Raw genomic sequence first — 19800 nt, 5'->3', positions numbered from 1 at the left:
TTCTCTGCTCAGTTAAGGTTTGGTATACTTTGTTTATATTTGCCTTTTATTTCTTTATATCTTAAATATTTAAACTTGTGTAAAGTTAAAGTATCAAATTGGTTCCTATTAGAGGACTTAACCTTTTAACTCTTCAACAAATCACAGTTTAGTATATGTGTGTATGCATACACAGAATCCAATTTCCTGTTATCCCAGGTAGAATGTCATCTGATACTTTAGAAGAGCAAATAAAAACCTATCTCTGATTTTGTAAACCGTTAGAGCTTAAATACCTACTCAAGTCACCTGTTGAAAAATAATTGGCTTGCCTTATAACTTTCTATGTCTGACCCTAACCGAAAGATTATTTGTATTGTACATGTATAGTTTTGGTAAATTAGAGCTTTTAGACTGTTACCTGGCATTTATTATAGTAAATAGCAACTAGGACTGGGTCCATTTCTGGAAAATCCTAAATGCACATTTCTGTCAGGCCTGAGTGACAGACTCGACAGGCTACTTGAGCTATTCAAAATGTGTGAGTATGCAGTTTGGTATCTTAATTTCGTTTGGATCTCTGAAAGTTCTTAGCATTTAAGCGTAGCTTCTGGGGAAATCATCTTTTTTAGTTTATTGAATTCTAAAACACACATTGCATTCTGCTATGGTTTAACTTACTAAAATGTGCTTATCTGGTGTAGCAGTGCTGGTAAAATAGAACTTTCACAGCAACGATTTTATAGGACATCAGATTGGGAAAGGAACCTTCAGGAACATTTCGTGTAGCCGCTCCATCTGGTGGTTGACCGCAGCACCCTAAATCTGTAGAAGAAGGGAGCCGATCGAGTCGGTAATGGTAATTGCCCCCACAAGGGTGTTTTCCTTGAGTGCCTGTTCTGTAGTATTTGACACGCTCCTTTCTCACCTGCTTACGCACCACTGAGTGACTTGGTGAATGACTGTGTTGTAGGATGGACAATTGTAAGAAAGTTTGTGACTTATTTAAAATCACTGTGACTGACAGCCAGTGTTTTGGCCATTTTATTTCTGTTTTACATAAAGCAAGAAGTTGAAAATAAGCATCAAACCTAAACAAGTTCAATAACAGCAATATAGAATCACAATTAAATTTGACTTCTGGATTGTAGAAGTACAGTTCCTGTAGAGAGCAAATACTTCACAAGCACTGGTGAGAAATCTGAGGGAATTATCTGCAAATACTAAGTGTTTCAGCTGCGGACAGTGAAGCACAGAGTAGGGCCAAAGGAAATTTGTGGGAAAGTTCAGATTCAGCTATTGCTGGCTTTAACATCCTTCTCTGTATCTTGCTTGTAAAGATCTTCCATCCCTTTTTTAATGATCATTTTTGGATAGATACTTGAATTAGATACTTGTTGATACTTAAAGAGATGTTAAAGAAAAATTACCTAATCAAGACTATACCTTAATAGTGTCAGTATGATTTTAAAAATGAAGTTAGGAGGGTGCCTAGGTGGCACCGTGGGTTGAATGTCCGGCTCTTGGGTTTTGGCTCAGGTCGTGATTTGGGGCTGTTAGACCGAGCCCCACATGGGGCTCTGCGCTCATTGTGGAGTCCGCTTGAGACTTCCTCTCCCTCTGCCCCTCCCCACTGTGTGCTCCTGCTCGCTCTCTAAATAAATGAATAAATCTTTTTTAAAAATGGGGAAATTATGTGAGCGGTTGGATTTTAAAGGCACAGGAACAAACCCTCAAGATTTGTTAATTACCGGTCTAGGACAGTGCAGTCCGGTAGAACTTTCTGAGAGGATGGAAATGTTCTGCATCTGCACTGTCTAGTAAGGTAGCCGGTAGCTACATGTGGCTGTTGAGCACTTGAAAAGTGGCTAGTGTGACTGGAGAATTGAATGTCTTAACTTATGTTTAAATAGTTCCATGTGGCTACTTATTGGCCAGTGCAGCTCTAAAATCTGTATTTTGAGGAAGTGAGAATATCCTTTTGCTCAAGTGAACGTTTACCAAGGGATTACCTTCTTTTAAGCGGACATGACATTTTAATTCTTAGGTTGAAATGGATGTGCTTTTGCCTTATAAAGAGACAATAAATTTCTCAAAATATGAACTAACTCCTTAGCTTATTCAGAATTATTTGCATTATGGAATTTCCATTTATCTGCAACTCTCAGACACATTATCAGATGAAATGCTTTGACTATCTTAAGATGATGTTAGTCTTACTAATTGAAACTCAACTGAATTTACTGCAATTCAAACTGAAATGAAATTATTGGCCAGTTTTAGGCACCAAAGCTTCTGGATTTATGTGGTTCTAGAGACCATAAAGGATTTAGTTGAGTGAAGAGTTTCTTGAGTATGTGTGGTAGGGAGGGTTTGTGGGAATGGAGGTCCTAGAGTGATGTGAGGTGTGGGCTGAGGTAAACCAGATGAAATGGGACATCACTACAGAAACACTTCTGTCACCACCTCCCAACTTACTTTTTGGTTTTCTTCTAGGCTTAAGGTCTGGGTATTTGTAGGAACTGGAAATAAGAGTAGACCCACGATCTGGAAATGTTATGTGTCCACTGTAGGGCACTGGCTTCCTTACAGAGTTCTTGATGGAAATGAAGATGTTTCTCCAAAGCAGCTTTTTGCCTAAGGAGACAAGCCAACCACAATCCAGATTTGATTAAGCATCTTAGACATTGCCCTTATAGACCCCTCCTACACTGTTGGTGGGAATGCAAGCTGGTGCAGCCACTCTGGAAAACAGCATGGAGGTTCCTCAAAAAGTTGAAAACAGCTACCCTACGACCCAGCAATCGCACTACTGGTATTTACCTCAAAGATACAAGTGTAGTGATCTGAAGGGGCACGTGCACCCCAATGTTTATAGCAGCAAGTCCACAATAGCCCAACTATGGGAAGAACCTAGCTGTCCATCAACAGATGAATGGATAAAGAAGATGTGGTATATATGTACAATGGAACACTGTGCAGCTGTCAAAAGAAAAAAATTTTGCCATTTGCAACGACATGGATGGAACTGGAGGGTATTATGCTGAGCGAAATAAATCAATCACAGTTACATGATCTCTCTGATGTGAGGAATTTGAGAGGCAGGACCGGGGGGGTCCGGGGTAGGGAGGGAAAAAATGAAACAAGATGGGATCAGGAGGGAGACAAACCATAAGAGACTAAATCTCACGAAACAAACTGGGGGTTGCTGGGGGTTGGGGAGGAGGGATAGGGTGGCCACGTTATGGTCACTGGGGAGGGTATGTGCTATGGTGAGTGCTGTGAATTTTGTAAGTCTGAGGATTCACAGACCTGTACCCTGAGGTGAATGATGCATATATGTTAATTTTAAAAAATAAATTTTAAAAAATTGCTCTTACAAGCTAGTAGAAGAACTTTGGTTTTGAGCAATCATCAGACTTGGGGCTGCTGATCTCGCATTTTAGTGGAAGATCGTATTTACTTTTTCTACTGGAAAAGTAAATCTCGCATTTTAGTGGAAGATCATATTTACTTTTACTACTGGAAAAGTAAAAGGAAAGGCAAAGCTAGCAGTTCTTAAACTCGTGTTGCTGGAAGGGACTCCCTTGTTTTAGAGATGAGGAAACAGGCCAGAGAAAGAAGTTCAAGTACCTGGGCCGATGTCACCCAAGTGAAGATGAGATAAAGCCAGCTGGCATTAAGTTCTACCTCTGGTGCACTGAGGTTATACCTCTCACTGCTTTAATTACTTGGTTTTCTGCCTTCAGCTACTTGGACTAGCTTTACAGAACCATTCAGCTTGCTTTTGGTCTCGATACTTACAAACCCAGTCCTGCTGCTCTGACACATGGAATACATAATTTTGATTTTGAATCAAGACTTCCCTAATCTGTCTTTGAATTCACTTCACAGCTGGGGTTGGGGGTGGGCAACAGTTGAGAAAAGCCCAGGAGATGAGCAACTCAAGGTGAGGTGGAAACCCTTGAAATAGAATGGTTCTGGCTGTCTTCGCTTTCTGGTCCCCTGAAGAGTACTTTTTCGCTTCGGTTCAGCTTAAGTTGTAGAAAAACACATCTGAGGTGGGTAAACTGTTTACAGTCAAGACTCACACACTTTTCTGTGTTGCGTCCCTGTACCCTTCAATTTTGATGATTCTAAAGAATGATATCTATTTGTTGCTTTCTCTAAGGAGTGGAAATTCATAAGAAAGCAATGATAGAGCACCTAGCTTTTAGAGTCCATTGAAACCACGTTGCTCAAGAAATTGTATTATCAGAAAGATGAAATGATCGTTACCATTGTAAAAGAATAGAGGGGGGAAATGCCATTGGCCCCTGATAATTAGTGCTGTACTAATTCTCCAAACAAGTTTCTCATGAGATCGGGTCTTAGCTTACTTCTCTGATCTCATCTGGAAGTAGCTGTGCCTTGTTCCTTAGTTCCAGCCATATGACTTTCCTTTGTTCTTCCAACATGCTAGTTGCATTCCTTCCTTTGAACCGTTGCCCTCACTGTTTACCTGCTGGAATAGTCTCCTCCCAGATGTTTTTGTGGCTCTCTGTCATTCAGGTTTCACCTTATAGAACACTATGAGAAGTTTTGCCCTTGGCAACCAATCTAAAGGAAGGGTCCTGCAATACTGTCACACGTTTAAAACTTTTTCTGTTTAGCATCTATTGCCAGCTAAAAAAAAAAATTGTCTTTCTACCCCCAGCCCCAGAATGTAAATGCCAAGGGAGAAGAGACATCTGTTTTGCTTACTTCTGAATTCTCAGTGTCCAGAAGACTGTTTGGCACATTAAAAGTAACCAGAAAATACTGAGAAGGGCAGTGGTTCAGAATCAGAGGGTCTCAGATGTGGTCCTGGCACGGCTGCTGACCCACTCTTGGACTTGATCAAGATCCTCCCCCCCCCCCCGCCAGCTTAGGACTCAATTTTCTAATCTGTAAACCAGAAGGCTGAGAGTGACGAAATCTAAACTCCCTTCCAGCTTCAATACAAAGTCTACAAGCCATGAAGACATTCTGTGATACCGACAGCAAAACCATCCCAGGATTTTCGTTCTTCCAAACCACGCGTACGGAAAGTGGGAGAACTTCCCTTGTCCAGAGGCCGTGCAAATGTGGAATCAAGCCCTTGAAACCATCTCCCGGTGGCAACTGTTGCCCGACTATCCCCTACCTGGCTTCCTCCTGTGCTCGCGTCATGGCTTCCTCCAGGGCCAGCCGTGCTGCCTCCTCTTCCCGCTGCCTTCTCTCCGCTTCGAGCCGAGCCTTCTCCTCGGCCTCCTGTTTCCTCCGCAGGTGCTCCAGCCGTTCTTCTTCAGCCATTTCCAGCAAGCGTTTTTCTTCCTCTGCTAACTGCATTTCCAGTTCCTTCTGCCTTTGCTTCTCAGCTTCTGCAGAATACAAAGTGGGAGAGGGGTAGGTTCCACGGGGGTCCTGTTCCTGGAGAAAGTTCTCGGACCTAACTCCCAAGTCTGATTCCCAAGGACTCTCCAGGAGATACTATGCCGGCTTCCCTGCCAGCTGCCAGCTCCTCTGTGGGGATCAAGTTGGGGTCCATGTACAAATTTAAGAGTCCTTTATCAAGCACGTACTATGTGCAGTGCACATATGAGTACAAAATGAGTAAAAACCTTGGCAGAGAATTTTCCAGAGCCTGAGGTACTCGTGGGAAATATGCAGGTAGCTGGGGAGAGGCATCAGGTCGGGGTCTGGAGAAATTTAGTGCTTGCTCGGCTGAGCTGACCGGCGGGAAGCGGGTCAACTGCCGACACATGCTGAGCCTCACAAGTGAGGCCACAGAGATCGTGCGGGTCCGCACCTGAGAAGCTGCCCTGAAGCCACCCAGATGTTTGCTTCCATCGGCGAGCAGGGCTCCAGCCCCCATGTAGGCAGCCCCTGGGCAATGCTGGAAGGGCCATGGGAGGGGCAGGATCCCAGTTCAGGAGGTGACTGAATTGGGAGTGCGGCCAAGAGTCCTTTCCAGAAGTGAGTCTGTGTTTATTTTGATCATGTGTCTCGGCTTACTGCGGTCACACAGACTTATCCCTTCTAGAAAGAAGAGCTTATGCATTTAGACTGCTTCACGCACCAAGGCTTAGGGTAGGAATAACTCCGGGGAGAGTCAAGTGAACACCCACAGTAGGATAAAAATACGTCTGCCCCAGATAGGAGGTGCAGGCGGCTCCAGGAGCCCTTCCTCACCCGCCCGCTCGGCTTCCTCCTGCTGCTTTCTTCTCTGCAGTTCTCGAAGTTTCCTCCGGAACTCCTCCTGCTGCCGCCGGGCCCTCTCCCGGGCCACCTGCAACTGGAGTTGTTGCTTCCTCTCCTCTTCCTCCCGCCGCTGCTCCTCTTCTTCGAGTCTCTGTTTCCTCAGGCTGAGGAAACAGCCAAGGGATGGTCAGGGAAATGGCCGCCAACACTGGGACATCCTTGTGAGACGAACCCATGGGCAGTGCCCCGGGGGGGGGGGGCTTTGCGGCTACGGGCCACGGGGACATGCCACTCAGAGGACACTGGGTGTCCAAGGGAAGCTGAGCAAAGAGCAGAAGCAAGAAGGCAGTTGGCCTGGAGCTAGAAGCCGCAGTTTCCTCGCACAGCTCTGTGCTCTGGGGCAGGGGCACTACATTCCTCAAGCTTCATTTTCCACTGTTAGGAGATGAACCGTAGAACTCTGGAGGCCTCCCAGGGTTGTTGGAAAGAGTAAATGAAGTGAGTCAAGGCCAATGAAAAGAATCTAGAACAATGCTGACAGATGCAGGGACTCAGCAAAGGCCTGCTGGGCTGGGAAGCAAAGCCCTTCCAAGAACACCCCATGAACATGAACCTGGAGGCTCCGTCAGGGTCAGGAACAACCCGGTACCTTCCAACAGGGAACAGAGAACGGGTCGTGCTGTCTGCCTACTGGGCATGAGCCTCAGAACCAACCCTGGCGCTAGTGGAGGTGGACCTGGCCTTTTCCCGCTGCCCCCGACCTGCCGGCGGCCGAGGCCTGCGGAACCCACCGCTTCTCCTCCGCGCGGGCGCGCTGCTCCAGCTCCAGCTCCTCCTGCATCTTCTCTGCTCTCTCCAGCTGCTCCTCCAGGAGCCGCTGCTGCTCCTCCTGTTCCCTTCTCTTCCTCTCCACCTCTGCGTGTCTCATCGCAGCCCTCTCCGCTCGCAGCCTGTCCCGGGAAGCTCCCTCTCGCTCCCTCTTGGCAACGAGGGCCTGAGGAACCAGAATGTTCTGGTGAAAGGCAGAGCCTGTCTCGGGGGCCCGCCCTCCTCCCCAGCTCTGAGACGAGTCCCGCAGTGGTTTCCCAGTGGTCTGCCTGGCCTGGGTCCAGGCTTCGTACTCGCTTCGAGGTCTCAACTTAATTTCCCCGATATTGTCTTCCTCTTGGGGCTGTTACCGGGGTTAACTGAAATACGGCCAGTGCCAAAATAACGTCTGGCACGTGGCCGTCTGGAGTTTTCGAGCCTCGCTCACAATCACGGAAGGAGCTTTTAAACCTGACTTGAGGCCAAGGCCCCTCCCAGACCAATTCAATGAGAATACCTGGGGGGGGGGGGCTCGGTGGTTTCTAGAAGCTTCTCTGGTGACCCAGGACTGGGAAGCACAGGTTCTACATAAAGCCTATCTTACCACAGGTGGTCTTAGATGTCAATGTATTAGACTCACATTGAGTCCCAGGCAAACCCACTTTTTTTTTTTTTTTAAAGATTTTATTTATTTATTTGAGAGAGAGAGACAGTGAGAGAGAGCATGAGCGAGGAGAAGGTCAGAGAGCGAAGCAGACTCCCCATGGAGCTGGGAGCCCGATGCGGGACTCGATCCCGGGACTCCAGGATCACGCCCTGAGCCGGAGGCAGTCGTTCAACCAACTGCGCCACCCAGGCGTCCCGCAAACCCACTTTTTAAACCGAAGGTTTTCTCAGCTAAAATGAAGGATGTCTTCACTTTCCTTTTCTCCCTAACACCCTCTACACTGTCAGAAATGAGCCCAGGAGGGAAACTTTGACTGTAACTCTTCCATGGGAGCTCTGCGTATCCTGCTTGGGGTGAAACTAAGCGGCTTATTAGCCTTTGCAGAGCAGCAGAGTACTTTGGCTTGATAATACATCTAAGAAATTCTGATTCTTTCACAGACTCAGGAAAGTTCTGCCCACAGCTTAAAATTTTCACCTGCGGTGTAGAGCAGAAGTCCATAGTCTGCGCAGCTAGGAGGATTGGGAACGATAAAGGAAAAATCTTTCTGAAACCCTTTTTAGTTGACCGTGGGCAATAAAATAAAGAAACCATCGGGCTCTCTGCTCGTCAGGGAGTCTGCTTCCTCCTCTCTCTGCCTGCCTCTCTGCCTCCTTGTGATCTCTGTCAAATAAATAAAATCTTAAAAAAAAAAAAAAAAAACTGACAAGAGCCCTACTTATAGAGTCAAAGGACCTGGATGTAAGTCTCGGCTTTACGGCATGATGGTTACATAACTTCTGGCAACTGGGCTGCTTATCTCTAAGCCTCAGTTTCGAGGTCTGAGAAATGGGGATAATCCCATCTGGCGCACAAGTGTGGCCGTAAAGATTAAATGGGATTCAGCAGAGTTGTACCGTATGCACCTGTAACTTATGTGGGGTTAAGCATAGCTGTTTAGCTGTGAGTATAATTGTGGCATTCAAAGATACTCTTTTTTGGGGGGGGGAGGTGGGTTAGGAGAAGGGGGGTAGGGTTATGGACATTGGGGAGGGTATGTGCTTTTGGGTAAATTGGAAGGGGAGGTGAACCATGAGAGACTATGGACTCTGAAAAACAATCTGAGGGGTTTGAAGTGGCGGGGGGGGGGGGTGGGAGGTTGGGGTACCAGGTGGCGGGTATTATAGAGGGCACGGCTTGCATGGAGCACTGGGTGTGGTGAAAAAATAATGAATACTGTTTTTCTGAAAATAAATAAATTGGAAAAAAATAAATAAACCTTCAAGTAAAAAAATTTAAAAAAATTTAAAAAAAAAAAGATACTCTTTTTTTCTCCCCTACAACAAATGTAGTTCAGCACCTTCATGCCAGTGGAAAAAATGGATTTATTCCAGGGGCGCCTGGGTGGCTCAGTTGGTTAAGCGACTGCCTTCAGCTCAGGTCATGATCCCGGAGTCCTGGGATGGAGTCCAACATCAGGCTCCAGCTTCACGGGGAGTCTGCTTCACCCTCTGACCTTCTCCCCTCTTATGCTCTCTCTCTGTCTCTCTCTCAAATAAATAAACAAAATCTTAAAAAAAAAAAGATTTATTCCAACAGCAGAAGAAAATTTGGTTGTGTTGGTCTTACTGAGAGATATATCTGTGTGGTATTTTTAAAAATTCATTGTAGGGGCGTCTGAGTGGCTCAGTGGGTTAAAGCCTCAGTCCTCGGCTCAGCTCATGATCTCAGGGTCCTGGGATCGAGCCCCACATCGGGCTCTCTGCTTAGCAGGGAGCCTCCCCCCCCCCCCCCCCCGCCGCCTTCCTTTCTGCCTACTTGTGATCTCGGTCTAAAATAAATAAAATCTTAAAAAAAAATTCATTTTAGAGGGAAGGCTGGGTGGCTCAGTCGATTAAGTGGCTGCCTTCAGCTTGGATCATGATCCCAGCATCCTGGGATCAAGTCCCACATCAGGCTCCTTGCTTGGCAGGAAGCCTGCTTCTCCCCCTGCCTCTGCCTCTGCAATAAAATCTTAAAAAAAAAATTAATTGCAGAGATTTTCAAGGGTAATTTTCCTTACACTCACTCAGTTTTTCTCTTAAATACTTGACATTAGAATCAAGGCTCCTAGAACAAAATAACTTTTATATGCTGCAGCACCTTGTAAAGACAGACAGATACGTGTGTATGAGCTGCCTGTGGCCCAGCTATGTGCCACAGAAAAGCAGCTTAGGAAAGGAGGAATTTCTGTAGCCTTTGGGTGGTAAACAAAACATGAGCTCCCAGCCAGGCCAAGTCAAGGATATGTGCTTGGTGGTGGTGGGGTGGGGGTGGGGTCGAGAGTGGGGGCGGGCACCTGGGTGGCTTAGTTGCTTAAGAGGCTGCCTTTGGCTCAGGTCATGATCTCAGGGTCCTCGGATCGAGCCCCATGTCGGGCTCTCTGCTCAGCAGGGAGTCTGCTTCTCCCTCTCTCTGCTCATGCTCTCTAATAATTAAATTTAAAAAAAAAAAAAGAAAAAGAGGGTAGGTACTTGGCTCTGATAGTCAAAGTCCACCTTTCCCTGCAACCATGAAGCCTGTGTCAACTTCTTGCTCCTTACGGGTTGCCTATATGCTGTGGCATCTTGGAAACCTCACAGAACACATCATTTCAGAGGGGCTTTGCCACGCTGTGCCTTTTCTTAAAGGGTCAGACGGTGTCAAAGTAGAACAACTGAAACCATGGTGCGGTAGCACCGTTTCAGTAACTGCAACGTGGTTCAGGGCACTTTCCCCTACCTCTGCGGTGGTACCAGTGAGAACAGAAATCTCTCTGGCCCAGGTGAGAGTATTGGACCTTACTTTGGAAGGGTCCTCATAACTTCGTTCTTCTTGAGATCCCCTGTTGGCAGGTGCGGTCTGGGCAGGTGATGATCTTCTGTCTATGGACACTTGGCTCTCCTGAGCATCATACTCGTGGGAGAGCCAAGGGTCCTCTACCACCGACTCTGCAGGGGAGAAACCTCTCTCAGTAGTGTCTTCTGTTTCCTTAGAGTTAATGACATCAGGCCCACTCAGCTCTGCTACTTCCAGATTCCTTTCCTTCTGCATACTTTCCCTTTTGGCTCTTGTTTTTTTTTCTTTAGGAATTAACTCTGATTTCTTTTCAGCCTTTGCTTCCTTTGACTTTCCTGGAGAAGAACAATGGGGGACAGAGTTCTGGCTAAGTAAATGTCACCTCTGCCTGTTTTCCAGTAGCTTCTAAACTTCGGTGGAATCACCTGGGGTGTAGATTCCTGGGCCCCACTCCCAGAGTCTGATTCTGCAGGAATTTGCATATTAATGTTCACACCAAGTGTTTTGAGAAGGGCAGTCCACAGACCACCCTTTGAGAAACTGCCTTATCCTGGTTGGATCAACTGTCATTCAGTAGTCTTCTTACTAAAGAAGGTCTGTTTCACCCTGATCTATGGTAGAAGCAAGACTCTCCACAGGGGAAAACTACAGGCACACATGGAAAGTCAAGCCTCAAGAGTCTGGCTTCAAGTTGCGGTTTTGAAACCTGGCAAAGTCTAAGCCTTCCATCCTTTCAGAACTCTTCCTCAGTTCACCTCTGGGGACCACAAGTATTTCCTTTCCCCAGTCCTGCCAGTGCAACCCAAGTCATGGGCTACAACAACGTAAGGTCAGCAAGACTTTAAAAAGCAAATCTCAAAAATAGATTGGGCCCAGGAGACAATCCAATCCCTTCCTTTCTGACAGCCTTTGATGTGCCTGGAGGGTCTTCTCAATCATGTGGCCAGGAAAGAGCGGGTGTTAAGTTTTAAGCCAAAGTCTTCAGAAACATGGGATTCTACATTCCTTGGAAGGTGCAACACAGGGAACCAAGAAGAAAAACAGCAGCTGGGGTGCGGGGTGCCCCGTTCTCAAATGATGATCGTTACCAGTTCACAGAGACACGGTAAGACCATGTACTTGGAATCAAACGTCAGGCTCCGAGTCTGGGTCCACCAATTCCTGTCCAGTCTGTTTGATCGAATGCAAGCCACCCTCTCTCTCTCAAGCCTCAACCACTTCGCCTTATAATAATAATGCTTACTGGGGCGCCTGGGTGGCTCCATGGGTTAAAGCCTCTGCCTTCGGCTCAGGTCATGATCCCAGGGTCCTGGGATCAAGCCCCGCATCGGGCTCTCTGCTCAGCGGGGAGCCTGCTTCCCTCTCTCTCTCTGCCTGCCTCTCTGCCTCCTTGTGATCTCTGTCTGTCAAATAAATAAATAAAATCTTTAAAAATAATAATAATAATGCTTACTTTAAGGGCGATGTTCTGGGGATTTCATGATGTCGCGTGTGCGGGGCTCTCAATACATTGGGTATTCAGTAACTAGGGGCTGTTATTATTATTTCCTCTCTTGTTGCAAGTCTCAAGGCAAGCCTGGTTTCCTCTCTTCTCTCTCTCCTAAGATACTGACATGAAGTAAGTCTGCAACAGTGTCTTAACCATACATAATCCAAAAGACTCAAAGCAGGTAGTTTGTCCCACTGGATTCATGCCGATTCTCTGTGACACCTCCCAGCCCCCACTAGGTGTCTTTTCCTGGGTCGCTTGTCAAGGGCACACTCCCCCTTACCGACAGTGGCCTCTGCTTCCCTGTGGACCTTTCCTTCTCTCCTCCCCTTGGGCGCCTTGGACTTGTCTGTCTTGGTTCTTTTCTTTCTCTTGGCTTTGCCAATCAACTCCATCTCCTAAAGGTGAAAAATTAAGGAAAAGGACCATGATGTGCAGGAAACAAGGAAGAAAAAAACCGTCAAAGGAAGAGCATGTTGACCAAAACAGCACGGCTTCGAACGGGCTTTGTGTGGGTTCCACATGGAGCAGAAGAGGGAGTCTTAGAATGAAGCTGGTGCCGAGATGCTCAGCTTCAGCCTTTCCTTTAACCCAGCTGGGTCTATGCCAGAGGAGGAAGGAGGAAGAGAATCACTTTCTGATTGTCCCCTTTTTTGATGCTAAATCATGATCTACAGAGTTGGATCAAAGAGAAGCAATTTTTAACTTTGATAGATTGCTATTGCTACAAATACTGTTTAGTTTAAATCAAAGCCAGCTTTAGTCACTGTTGCATCATTTGCTAACTTTCCAGAAGTTTCTCAAGCAGATGACCACAACCATGTCAGTCTTCACCTTTCCCCATGGGCTGGGACAACCATGGAGAGTCCTCCTAAGAGAGGATGGCAGAGTTGGGACGCGGCTACGCACTCAGTGCCTGTAATATTTTGACATAATAAAATACGTATTTGGTCTTCATCCCCAGTCTCTGGCATGGAGCTCCTGAAGCCATTGTAATTCCTAGAGCATAAATGTGGAAAGAGTGGCTTTTGCTTTTCATTAACACCACTCTTTCCAACCACACCTGAGATTGTGTTAATGAGTTGATTTTAGAAAGCACCTTAGGAGGGGGTGCTGGTTACCAGGGGAACCAACCGTGTTATTAGAGGGTTGGAACTTTCAGCCCAATACCGCCAACCTCAGAGGACGAACAGGCTAGCTTGCTTTAATCAATGCTTTTATCGATCAAGGCCTGTATCGATGAAGCCTCCGTAAAACCTGAACCAAACGAGTGTGGCTTGCTGCGGGGTTGGTGAACACATCCACGTGCAGGGAGGGGGGCACACACCCTCACCTCCTGGAGACAGAAGCGCTCGCATTTGGGATTCTTCTGGACCTTGGCCTATGTACCCTTTCTATGTGGCTGTTCAGACGTATCCCTTAACATATCCTCTGTAAGGGGCGCCTGGCTGGCTCAGTTGGTGGAGTGTGCAACTCTTGAGATTGGGGTTGTAAGTTCGAGCCCCGCGTTGGGTGTAGGGATTACTTAATAATAATAAAATGTTGGGGGCATCTGGGTGGCTCAGTTGGTTAAGCATCTGCCTTTGGCTCAGGTCATGGTCTCAGAGTCCTGGGATCCAGCCCCACGCCGGCCTCCCTGCTTAGTGGGAAGTCTGCTTCTCCCTCTCCCTCTACCCCTCCCTCTGATCACTCATTCCTCCTCTCTCTTTCAAATAAATAAAATCTTAAAAAAAGACAAAAAACCAATAAAATCTTTAAAACATCCTTTGCAATAAATCAATTATAGCAAGGAAATGACTTTCTGAGGTTTGTGAACCATTCTAGTGAATTATCAAAACTGAGAAAGGGGTTGTGGGAACCCTCCATGTATCGGTGACAACCTGGGACTTGTGACTGGTGTCTGAAGTGGGGGCAGTCTCGTGGGACCGCGCCCTTCGCCTGTGAGGGCTGTGCAAACTCCAGGCAGGGTCAGCATTGAACGACGGGGCACCCAGTCGGTGTCCTTTGAGCTGGAGACTGATTGATGTAGAGAAAGACTCCACACATCTGGCTCCAGCAGCGGTGTGTAGGTAACTGAAGTTTCCTTTTAGTACCTTTGTAGGGATTAGAAATGGGCACGCCATCCTTTGGGAGAATGAAGCCCATTGCGGGGACGCAGGGCGTGGTGGGTGAACCACAGACTGGATTTCAGCTCTCACTTGTCCCTTTGCGGTCCCCACCGTACAGAGTCAGCACTTACGCAACTGTACATGGGAGCCCACTGGGAGCAAGCTTTGGACCAGGCTCCTGGATGTTAACACTCACGCTGATGCCGCCTAGAGCCTGCTGGTCGAACCGTCTCGCTTCAGTCCTCCCCTCTGATCCTCTTGGAAGAAGAGAGGCATCTACAGGACCCAGCCTGTCTGGGGACTCGTGTCCTGGGAGTGTCCTGGGCAGACGGCGTACATCATAGTCTCTGCCCCTTGAAGAAAGAATGAAACAACAGGACCAGACTGAATCGAAAACTCTGCTGGACAAGGAAGAGGAAGAGTCGGCAAACACTGAGCCCCTATTTCTGCGGCGCTGTCATGAATATTTTACACACTTGGGTTAACCTTCTTTTCCTCAACACAGCCCTGAAGAAGGCAGAGTAACAAGTGGGGTCTTCCCTTTGGGATTCTCTTCGGTTAAATCCTCAATTTAGAGCGCAGAAGAAATAGGTTGCCTCTCTGGGGTTGTGTATTTATGCTTTTGGTTGAATGACACGTGGTGGTCGAACCAAAGATCTTCTATCAAAGGCTTAGCGGAAAATAAATGACCTTTAAGAAAGACTGTCTCACGAACATGCCACTATCCATCCACTCTGTTATGCCCTTTGGAATTCTATTCCTGAGCAGATCTGGCCACCAAAAGGTCACGTGCTGTGTCTGTGTGATCCCTTGTAGGATTGCTGTCACTGACTCTCTGCCTTGAGGAGAACGGATTTATGTTCTCTGGGCAAAAGGGCCCCTAAAAAATAGCCACGTGGGTTTCAGGAAAGCGGCAGCAGCAGCTACTTCCCCAAGAATCCATCTCTTAGACGGCAACAATGCGCTGGTTCTGGGCATTTTATTTTCTAGCTAAATCAGTATTACATTCACTGTGCTGCGCTAGTACAGGGCCTTACTGGGGAAACTTGAGAAATATTTGTTGAATGAGGTAAATGGAATTTCCTGTAAATATATGAGTCTTTAAATCCTTCAATGTCACTCTATAAAAACCCACAGAAGATTTATCCTTTAGAATTTAATGCTAGGAAAACATTGATTTCCCCCGAGGAACAGGTGCGCTGCAAATGAGAACCACAAACCTGACTGTGTTGCTGCTGCTTCTTCGTCTTATCTTTCTTGTCTGTTGGTCTTTCTTTCTTTTTTTTTTTTCTTTTTTTGCTTTCACATTTAGGAATCTCTATTCAAAACTGCAAGTCTGATCTTTAGTTACAAGGACTATAGTGACTTTTGTGAAGTGTTATTGGTATTCTTTTTTTTTTTTTAATCCTCTGGCTCAAAATTTTTTTTCTTATTTGGTCACCTCACCTTTTTCTTGGCGACGGGGTTGCTATAAGTCATTTGAATCCATGGTGGAAAAAGCCGAGGTATAAAAGCTAAAAACTGGAATTTTCCAGGTAGCTGCCTCCACACCATAGCGTGCCTCCCTCCCTCTGTTCGTAGAGAGCATAAAGCCTTTTTGACCCAGGAGAGAATCCTTACGGGGTAGGCAGGGGTAGGTTCTCAAGTCACTGACCTCATGGGAGGTCATAATAGGCTATAGTTCCAGCTGCCAATGCCAGATGGGACTTAGGTCAAGTGATGGGGGCTATAGGCCGAGCCTTGGTCAGTGAGCTTGGAATAAGCCCAGAGAGCGCACAGGAAGTACTTTCTATGTGTTAGCTACTTGTGTTAGTATTATTAAGTACTATTTGTTTTACCCAGAGCCGACCGAATGCTGGGAGGAGAAACCAAGGCTGAGATGACAGACTCCTCCTTTCTAGGCCCGTTCATAGATCTCAGCTACTTAGACAAACGGAGGAAGTGGTTTCCATGCTGTTAAACTTCACTCCTCACCCACCCAGCCAAAGAACACAGTTGAAGGAGGAAGCATGTCACAGTATAATCCTCCCCAAGACTCCGTTTCTGAGACCATCATTCTAGATGTTCGAGTGTGCAGCTAGCCTGAGAATCTTCATGCTTAGAAAAGACAAAAAATAAATTAATTATAAACAGAAAAAGGAGGGGTGCTTGGCTAGCTCAGCCAGTAGAGAATGTAATTCTTGGGCCCGGGGTCATGAGTTCAAGCCCCGGGTTGGATGTAGAGTAGTGACTTTAAAACAAACAAAGAAAAATGAAACAAAAATGGAGCAGTCCATGCCATTACAACTTTGAACACTTACGTCTTTCGGACAGTATCTGCCTCAGGGGTCTGGATGTGGTCAGCCAGGGAAGCTCTTAGAGGGTCAGGGATGATATTCCTCAGCTCCTGGTCTGTGAGGACAAAGAGCATCCTTAATGCAAAGGACAAGAGGTGATAGAAAACAATCCCAGACATGGGGAAACATCTGCTAGGTTCGTAGTCAACGACACGTAGATTAGCACAGTGAAGTATGTTATACCTAGAAAATAAGGAAATGCTGCACAAAGCAGTGCTGGCCCATAGCAAGTGACGTTACATTAGTAGACTCTTTGGGAACGTGATAGGACAGTATGTACCAAGAACCAGAAAACTGTTCCCGTCTTTGATCAGGAATCTCACTCCTGGGTATATATTATGAAGAAATAATTAAAAAGAACAAGATTTGGTTCCAAAGTTGTTATAACTTTGTTATTAATAATGAAAAATTAAAATAACTCAACAGTGGGAGATTGGGGAAATAATCCAGGATGCATTAATTTGGCATTTAAAATTATGGTTAAAAAGATAAGCAATATGGAAAATATGGTATAAAAGAGTAAAAACATAAACTATAGAATAGTGTGTTAGAACTCTATAAAATACATATGTAAATAAATAAGGGCTCTAAAAGAAAACAGAAGAAAAAAATAATGTTAGACTAGGAGGGCTCTGTGTGTTTAGATTTCTTCTTAAAACCCCAGTGTGGTTATAACATTGAAAATGAAAGATTAGGGGAGACGTGGTGGCTCAGTTATTTTAGCATCTGCCTTCAGGCTCAGGTCATGATCCCAGGGTCCTGAGATCAAGTCCTGCATCAGTCTCCCTGCTCAGCGGGGAACAGGCTTCTCCCTCTCCTGCTGCCTCCCCACTGCTTGTGTGCACACTCTCCCTCTCTCTCTCTCTCTCTCTCTCAGTCTGTCTCAAATAAATAAATAAAATATTTTTTAAAAACCTAAGAAAAACTAGCTGGGTGGCTCAGTGGGTTGGGCCTCTGCCTTCGGCTCAGGTCATGATCCCAGAGTCCTAGGATCGAGCCCCGCATCTGCTCTCTGCTCAGCGGGGAGCCTGCTTCCCCCTCCCTCTCTGCCTGTCTCTCTGCCTGCTTGTGATCTCTCTCTCTCTCTCTCTCTGAAACAAATAAATAAAATATTAAAAAGAAAAAAACCTAAGAAAAACTAGAAAAAGTGAAGTTGGCTGCATTAAAATCTTTACAGGAGAAATAAATAGTATTATTTAACACTTTAAGAAACTTACCTATTTGTAAAATTTAAATAAGTATAAGTTACCATACGTCAATTATCCCTCAATAAAGAAAAAATGCTAATACAAATAAAATACCTAAAACAGGGTTGGCACTTGGTAGAAATAAACAAGAACCAAAAAAACCTCACCCATGATCACTCTACTCACATACAATTATTGCAAATATTTTGGTGTATGCACTTTCATGCATATATAATATATACTCATTTTAATGGAATTTTTAAAAGTATATATAATTTTAATTTACTTTTGTTATCAGAATTTCCCTTATAATTAAATATTCCTAAAAGTGACTGTAATAATAGCATAACATTTCACTGTACAGATGTACCATAATTGAGTTAACCAAATGTAACTTAAAATTCAGATTGTTCCAAATTTTTTATAATTAGTAAGAACTTACATGACATATCCTTGAAAGATATGTTTTTGATTATTTAAAGACCTACTCTTTGTTCACATCTATGATTATTAAAGAATATAAGTATTTAAGGCACAGTGTTTTCTGCTAAATTGTTCCCCAGAAAATTTGTACTGATTTATCCTGAGAAAATGGCCATTTACTTCCTTCATTTGTCACATGCTTATTAGATATTTACTACATGCCAGGAATTGTGTTAGGTACTGGAAATACAGTGGGGAGTAGTATAGGGGTGCTTAAATTTTATCAGGGAAGATGGATATTAACACAAAATAAAACAAAACCAAAAAATAAAAGAAAACTTTTAAAAAGGAAGAGTCTATGCAGTCTAATATGCAGTCTCTATTTCTCTTTGAGCAGTAGATTCTTCTGTGAATTTATTTTTCCTCAATTTTGTTTATAGGAATTATACCTTTAAGGAAAGATTGGAAAGGAAAAAATTCACCTGTCATCCTACCAACATCAACCCTTAATACTACAGTTAATCCATTTTTCAGCATTCAAAGTTGTCTGTGACACCTTCACTCTTTCCCAGCCCAGAGCGTCTTTGAAACTTGTTTTCTTTTTTTTTCTGTCATTCTTAAACTTGAAGGGTGGCATGTATTGTGTCCCATATCAATTTCCCGATCTAGCAGTGGGGACAAAATTGTTAATGTACAGGGTGCTTGGGGAAATTGGGGAGGTTGATCGGGGTGGTCCCTTGGAATTTATTTTGTCTTGGATCATATGGAACATTAACAGAATTGTGATAAGGGGAACTCTGGAGGGGGGCTGCCGGGGGGTGGTTTCCTGCCCCCAACGTGGCTGGCTCAGTAAAGCCACCGCACTGAAGACATTCACAGCTCCTCACAGCTCTCTTGAACTTTGGGACAGGGCACGATAGGACCAGCAGAGGGCGCATTTGTATTGACCAAACCCCAAAGTCCTACATGGGCATAACTTCACCAAGTTGATGAGAACTGCAGCCGGGTCCGTTCTGGGAGGGGGACCCTAGAAAAGAGCTCCTCGCCGCCCCCACCCCCACCCCCACCTCTAGTATATAACCTGATATTTAGGAAGTATTGGAAGAGACTAGTGTACAACTTTTTTAACTGCTTTTCAAGAATCTGTAAGGTATTTTGCGAATGCAGAGTGTAGAAAAAAATAGCGAACACTGAACACCCATGTCCTTACCACCCAGCTCTGTGAAATGTTAACATTTTGCCATATCCCGATTCACATTTTTTCTAAAGAAATAAAGTATTTCAGATACTGTCCAAGACTTTTTTGTATCCAATTCAATCCCGTTTCTTTCATTCTTTCCTTGGTGGTAACCGTTCTCTTAAATTTGGTGTTTGTCATTGGAGCACACTACCCCAAAATATGGAACCTTTGCATATTAAATATTTCAAGCTGAAGGAATCTGAGGAACAGCACGTGAGGGAAGGATTCTCTGACCACTGCCCCTTCTCCTCTGAAGCAGGTAGTAAGACCTTCACTGGGGAGCCTGGGTGGCTCCAATGGTTGAGCACCTGCCTTCCGCTCAGGTCTTGATCTCAGGGTCCTGGGATCAGCCCAGCCGTTGGCTTCCTGCTCAAGGGAGAGTCTGCTTCTTCTCCCTTTGCCTCTCCTTGCTTTGTGCCGTTTCTTTCAAATAAATAAAATCTTTTTTTTAAAAAAAGATTTTATTTGACAAAGAGAGAGATACACAAGTAGGCAGAGAGGCAGGCAGAGAGAGAGAGAGGAGGAAGCAGGTTCCCTGCTGAGCAGAGAGCACGATTCGGGGCTCCA

At 45.3% G+C, this 19800-nt stretch overlaps 1 protein-coding gene across 1 annotated transcript in view; it reads right to left on the bottom strand.

Annotated features, from left to right (window-relative positions):
* Positions 1 to 1606: 1606 nt before the first annotated feature.
* KIAA2012 (KIAA2012 ortholog) overlaps positions 1607 to 19800 on the bottom strand; it is a 100300-nt gene continuing 82106 nt past the window's right edge. Inside the window, exons 16-23 of the mRNA XM_044241325.1 lie at positions 16348 to 16438; positions 14244 to 14400; positions 12223 to 12337; positions 10457 to 10785; positions 6972 to 7174; positions 6172 to 6344; positions 5144 to 5360; positions 1607 to 2616 (exon numbers count right to left, since the gene is read on the bottom strand). Of these exons, the coding sequence (XP_044097260.1) occupies positions 2478 to 2616; positions 5144 to 5360; positions 6172 to 6344; positions 6972 to 7174; positions 10457 to 10785; positions 12223 to 12337; positions 14244 to 14400; positions 16348 to 16438 (1424 nt within the window). The 3' untranslated portion in view covers positions 1607 to 2477. The remainder of the gene's footprint in view (positions 2617 to 5143; positions 5361 to 6171; positions 6345 to 6971; positions 7175 to 10456; positions 10786 to 12222; positions 12338 to 14243; positions 14401 to 16347; positions 16439 to 19800) is intronic.

The sequence above is a fragment of the Neovison vison genome, chromosome 3, assembly GCF_020171115.1.
Source record: "Neovison vison isolate M4711 chromosome 3, ASM_NN_V1, whole genome shotgun sequence".
In the NCBI taxonomy this organism is placed as follows: Eukaryota; Metazoa; Chordata; class Mammalia; order Carnivora; family Mustelidae; genus Neogale; species Neogale vison.
This window is presented reverse-complemented; position numbering and strand designations above follow the sequence as displayed.